This window comes from Schistocerca nitens, chromosome 4 (assembly GCF_023898315.1).
Source record: "Schistocerca nitens isolate TAMUIC-IGC-003100 chromosome 4, iqSchNite1.1, whole genome shotgun sequence".
NCBI lineage: Eukaryota > Metazoa > Arthropoda > Insecta > Orthoptera > Acrididae > Schistocerca > Schistocerca nitens.
The window spans coordinates 420785832-420791831 of record NC_064617.1 but is presented as its reverse complement, the minus strand read 5'-3'; the positions used below and the strand labels follow the sequence as shown (position 1 = coordinate 420791831).

Genomic DNA, 6000 nt, shown 5'->3' with positions numbered 1-6000 from the left:
GTTTCCTTAAGGCACACACCTTTTATTATATGTAGGATATCCTCGCAGTAGTCTATAACTCTTCTCTGTAATGTATTATTCATTCGTATAGTCTCTCACAATTATTTTCGTGTTTTATTAACTCTAATTCTTTGTTTTATAAATTTTCTGATCATTTTGTAAACTGTGTACTGCCTCTTTCCACAAGCAAGTAGCTCTGGCTCGGATGGTCTCACGGAATCTGATAAATAAATAAATATGAATGCCTATCACTAAGATTAGTAGTCGTCTTCAGTCCGAAGAGTGGTTTGCATAACTACGGCAACCTATATTCAATTTATCCTGCTTACTGTATTCACGCCTTGGTCTCCCTCTACAATTTTTACCCCATACACTTCCTTCCTTTACCACAATGACGATACCTTTGTGCCTCAGGATTTGTCCTATCAATCGATTCCGTCTTTTAGTCAAGTTACGTCATAAATTTCTTTTTTTCCCGATTCGATTCAGTGCCTCCTCATCTGCTATTCGATGTACCCATCTATTCTTCAATATTCTCCTATAGCACCACATTTCACCTTTCGCTTATCGTCCACGTTTCACTTTAATACACGTCTTAACTCCACACAAATGCCTTCAGAAAAGGCTTCCCAGCAGTTAATTCTATATGCGATGTTAACAAATTTATCTTTTCCAGAAATGCTTCTCTTGCTATCGCCGGTCTGCGTTTTATATCCTCCCTATTTCGGCGTCATCAGTTACTTTGCTGCCCTAAAAAGAAACTCATCTACTACTTAGTATCTTATTTCCTAATCTAATTTCCTCAGCACCGCCTGATTTACTTCTACTACCCGGACCTTTTTTTTTACTTTTCAGGTGTTTGTCTTACAATTTTTTGTCGAGATACTGTCCATTTCATTCAATTGCTCTTCTCTGTCCTCAGCCGCCTCTGTCAATATTTCACCGTCATCGGCAAACTGCAAAGTTTGTATTTCTTCTACAAGAACTTTAGTTCCCTTTGCAAATTTCGTCTTGGTTTCTTTCCCAGTTTGCTCAATATAGACTTTGAATAACTCTGCGATAGGCTACAACACTGTCTCATTTCCTCTTCAGCTATGGCTTCCCATGAATGCTCTTCGACTATTACGCGACTGGGTCACATCAATGTGACCGGCGCCTATGTTCGCCGTCAACATGCAATAACCAATCACACACGGCAAGTGGCAGTACCGGCAGCGGAGGGTATACAGGCTGATCCGTTGATAGTGACCGGGACAAATTTCTCACGAAATAAGCATCAAACGAAAAAACTACAAAGAACGAAACTCGTCTAGCTTGAAGGGGGAAACCAGATGGCGCTATGGTTGGCCCACTAGATGGCGCTGCCATAGGTCAAACTGATATCAACTGCGGTTTTTTTTATGTAAGTACCCCCATTTTTTATTACATTTTCGTGTAGTACGGAAAGAAATATGAATGTTTTAGTTGGACCACTTTTTTCGCTTTTTGATAGATGACGCTGTAATAGTCACAAACATATAAGTATGTGGTATCACGTAACATTCCGCCAGTGCGGACGGTATTTCCTTCCTGATACTTTACCCGTGTTAAAATGGACCGTTTGCCAATTGCGGAAAAGATCGATATCGTGTTGATGTATGGCTATTGTGATCAAAATGCCCAACGGGCGTGTGCTATGTATGCTGCTCGGTATCCTGGACGACATCATCCAAATGTCTGGACCGTTCGCCGGATAGTTATGCTATTTAAGGAAACAAGAAGTGTTCATCCACAACCTACCTGTTACCAACTGTTCGTCTAAAATTGTGAGCCATATGTTTGTGACTATTACAGCGCCATCTATCACAATGCGCAAAAAGTGGTCCAACTAAGACATTCATGTTTCTTTACGTACTACACGAATATGTAAAAAAAATGGGGGTTCATATTTTTAAAAAAACGCAGTTGATATCAGTTTGAGCTATGGCAGCGCCATCTAGCGGCCAACCATAGCGCCATCTGGTTTCCCCCTTCAAGCTAGACAAGTTTCGTTCTTATTAGTTTTTTCGTTTGACGCGTATTTCGTGAGGTATTTGGCCCGGTCACGATCAGTGGACCACCCTGTATAAAGTCTGGTTCATCACCTATGGTGACTGCTGTTCATCAGCGACGAGGGCTGGAATTTGAACGTCAGTACCCCAAATGGACGTTCACTGAGTGATGACATCTGGCCTTTTCAGATGAATCACGTTTTATGCCCCATCGGACACTTAATCGATCCCTGGCGTATACGGCGTTCGAGGCCCGAAAACAGACACCCTGCAGCAATCGTCGAAAGGGTCCAGGCCGGAGGAGGGAGGATTATGGTCTGGTGGAAAGATTTCATGGCCTTCCCTGGGTGATCTCGTCATTCTGGAAGGCACAAAGGATCGACAAAAGTATGCATGTATCCTTGGGGACCATGTCCGCTGCTACATACAGTTTGTTTTTCCTGGGAATGACGTCATCTACCAGCAAGACAACGCAAGTTGCCACACAGCTCGCACTCTACATGCGTGTTCCGAAGAGCACCAGGATGAATTTACCGTATTCCTGTGGCACCAAACACCCCGGTTTTAAACTCAACTGAGAATCTGTGGGACCACCTCGATCGGGCCTTTAGCGACATAAATACTCAACCGAGAAACCTTGCGCAGCTGGCCATGGCACTGGAGTCGGCATGACTCCACGTCCCAGTCGGTACCTTCCAGAGCCTTACTGGCACTCTTCCTGCACGTCTAGCAGCGGTGCGCACTGCAAAAGATGGTTATTCAGGCTTTTGACAGGTGGTCACGCTAATGTGACTGGACACTGTGTAACTTAAGGGCTTTCAAACAAGTCGAAAATGGTGAGTGGTGGTGTGTGGTGGCCCTCAACTACGTACCCACAGACTCAGTGTTGAAACATTAAAAGTTTTGGCTGGTTTCGTTGTCTAGGGGCTGGGATACGTAGTTGCCGCATTACAAGCCAAATACTGCTGAGTCTACAGTATACGATATGAATATAAACATGAATCGAATGGTCAAAGGTTCCTATCACTCGGCAATTGCGAGTGTAACGTAGAAATTTATAAATGAAAGAATGCAATTAAATAAAATCTGCAGGTACTATCTTAACAACTTTAAATGATGAGTATGATAGTAGAAGTACTTTTGAGAATGCGGTATATTTCTGCAAACACTTAATTGGTGTCGATGGTCCAGCAATTAAATAAAATATAAGTTGAATAACAGGAAAACAATAGATTCCTACTTCACGTATTTAGTTATGAACAACAACATAGCTCGCGATATATTCACTTCTGAACGCATACTACGACTTCACTTGCAGAAGCCACAGAAATCATACAAGGGCACAGGTCGGCACTCCCGAAATATTTCCATCCTCCGCGACGGCTCTCAAACTGCTCCACTGTCCAAGTCCTTCCGCCGACTCCGCGTCCGTCGCGCCGACGTGTCCAGCACTGCCCGTGTCCTGTGCCGTACTGTACAGAACTACCGCCCTGCTTATCTAACATTCGGCACCACGTGTTTGCTGCTGGCCCCGGCCGGCTGAGCGGTCCGTGCGGCCACGCCAACTCTGAACTTACAATATTTTCAGGTTGTCACAATTCGCCCGTTACCTCACAAAACACAGTCTGGTTTTTGTACAAGATGTAATAACTCTTCGGTCCCTGTATTTTTATCCCTGTTTCCTTCAAAATTTCAAAGAGTGTGATCGAGTACCTGATTCTAGCAGGAATTTTCTTCCCAGTTAGAACTTGGTTAAATGAGGCAAAGTAAATGTGCTGGAAGCAGCAATCGTAACAGCGAATACAGGGTGTCGCAGGAGGAGTTGTCGGTATTCAGGGATATGAAAGGCACCAAAATTCGAACCAAAAAAGTCTAGTGATCATGAGTTCTAAAATGCATCCCCTAAGGGTCCACTCTCGTCAGCTATTTTTAAGATTTTTTCCCCTTGAAAAATTAATGAAGAAATGAACGTAAATCTGTTAATAGATTATTTAATGATTGTAAGACAACATTTTCTGATTGGTTAAAGAAATTCAGTCAACATGAAGCCTTCGCTTACGATGAGTTAAATTTGCTCTGTCCAAAGGTGGTATGTCCATGACGGAAATTCTTAAGTCTGCAAATCTTATCTGAAATCAAAAGAACAAACAATTTTCTTAATACATAGGATATTGCGCACGGAGTAGCGGAATTTTTTTCAAATTTGACAAAATAATAAAATGGCGAACGTTTGAAATAAACATGTAGTTTTATCGAGTGTTTCTAGTCACGTTTTTTGCAATAACTAATGAATAAACTAAAATTAAAAGATAGCCTATTACTCCTTGTGAAGATGCCCGAGTAGTAGTTCAGCCATATTTCACAAATTATCTCTATTAATGTGTCGCAATCCATTCTGTCAGCTTGAAACACACTGTATCTAGTCTGGTCTAGTAAAATGGGCTCTAGATTGCAGACCTTCAGAGCTGTGAGCGCTTTTTCACAAGGAGAGATGTATTTCACATTAGCAAAAATGAACAAGTGCTCATAGCTCTCAAGGCATGCATTTTAGTTTACTAGTCTTTTTTGCTTCGGATGATCGTTCCTGCCGTATTCTTCAGACTTCATTGCAATGTGGTCTGCAGCTGCGATGAATCTTTTGAGTGATTACATGATGCCTTCAGCGACTATTCTTTTTATTTGATGTGCTATTGTTCAATTTCGGCCTTTGGCCAATTTCAAGTATCTAGAATGGAAGCATTATACACCATCTGTACAATGTTTGGTTCTTGTGCACTAAATCATTGAAAGTGCTCCCAGGCTTTATGTACACCCTGTATATTAAGAAAATTGTTGTCTGATTTCAGACAAGATTTGCAGCCTGTAGTGCTCGCGTCATGGACACACTTCATTTTGGGCAAAGCAGATTTAACTTCACGAACGGTTGGGGGGAGGTCCTTAATGATCGAATTTCTTTAAAAAAATCGGAAAATATTGTCCAAGAATCAATAAATATTGTACAAAAAGATTTGTGTCGACTGCTTAATTAGGATCTGTAAAAAAAATCGTAAAAATGGCTTATTTTATAGGCTGTCAGAGGAAGCTGAACTCTTAAAGGTATGCATTTCAGAGCACACGATTACTAGACTGTTTTGCTTCGAATGTTCGTTCCTGTCATATCCCTGAATGTTGACCGTTCCTCCTCGGAAACCTGTATAAAATAGGTGCGCTGCCGCCAGCGTCGAAGTTACACTCGAACGCCATCCACTGTTATTCGGGGATCTTTCTGGGAACGCCCGCCGTATCTTTGTTTCTGTTGCAGAGCTGAAGGCTGATCGGCAGCGACATCCGGCCCCACGTGCGAGCGCGCGGGTGCTTTATCTGTCAGCGCCGCGCATCGGTTTCGAGAAGTGCGTATCAGCCGAAGGAGCCGGCCGCGGCGGGCGCGCGAGATAAGGTTTCGCCCAGTGCGCAGGCGCGATAAGCGCGGTGGCCCGGCGCGGCACGCGGCGGCCGCAGTCGAGTCCAGCCGCCTGCCGGGGGAAGCTCGGCTCAGCTCAGAGGGCGCTCCGCACAGCGTCGCGCCGCGCAGGATGCGCCTGCTGCCGGCGCCCGTCCTCGCGCTCGCGGCCGCGACCGCCTGCCTCTGCTGCTGCGTCTCCTCGCCTTCCGCCGCTCTCCCAGGTGGGTCTCCGCCGAGGGCACTTCCTTGAGCCCTCAGTTGCAACACAGGACGACACGATGCTGTGTGAAGACACCGGACTGTTTTCTTCAGCAAACGGGATTCAGATCCTTACCCGATGATTAGAACGGAGCACGAAGTACGAAAATACACTCGGCTTACAAAAGCAACGAAATACCTCCTAATATCGTGTCGGACCTCGTTTTGCCTGGCGTAGTGCAGCACCTCGACTTCGCATGGACTCAACAATTCGTTGGAAGTCCGCTGCAGAAATATTGAACCATGCTGTCTCTATAGCCGTCCGTAATT

The 6000-nt window shown here is 44.3% G+C and overlaps 1 protein-coding gene across 1 annotated transcript in view; it reads left to right on the top strand.

Moving 5' to 3' along the window:
• Positions 1–5082: 5082 nt before the first annotated feature.
• Positions 5083–6000, top strand: part of LOC126252351 (uncharacterized) — a 143198-nt gene continuing 142280 nt past the window's right edge. Inside the window, exons 1-2 of the mRNA XM_049953241.1 lie at positions 5083–5101; positions 5352–5693. Coding sequence (XP_049809198.1) covers positions 5083–5101; positions 5352–5693 — 361 coding nt within the window. The remainder of the gene's footprint in view (positions 5102–5351; positions 5694–6000) is intronic.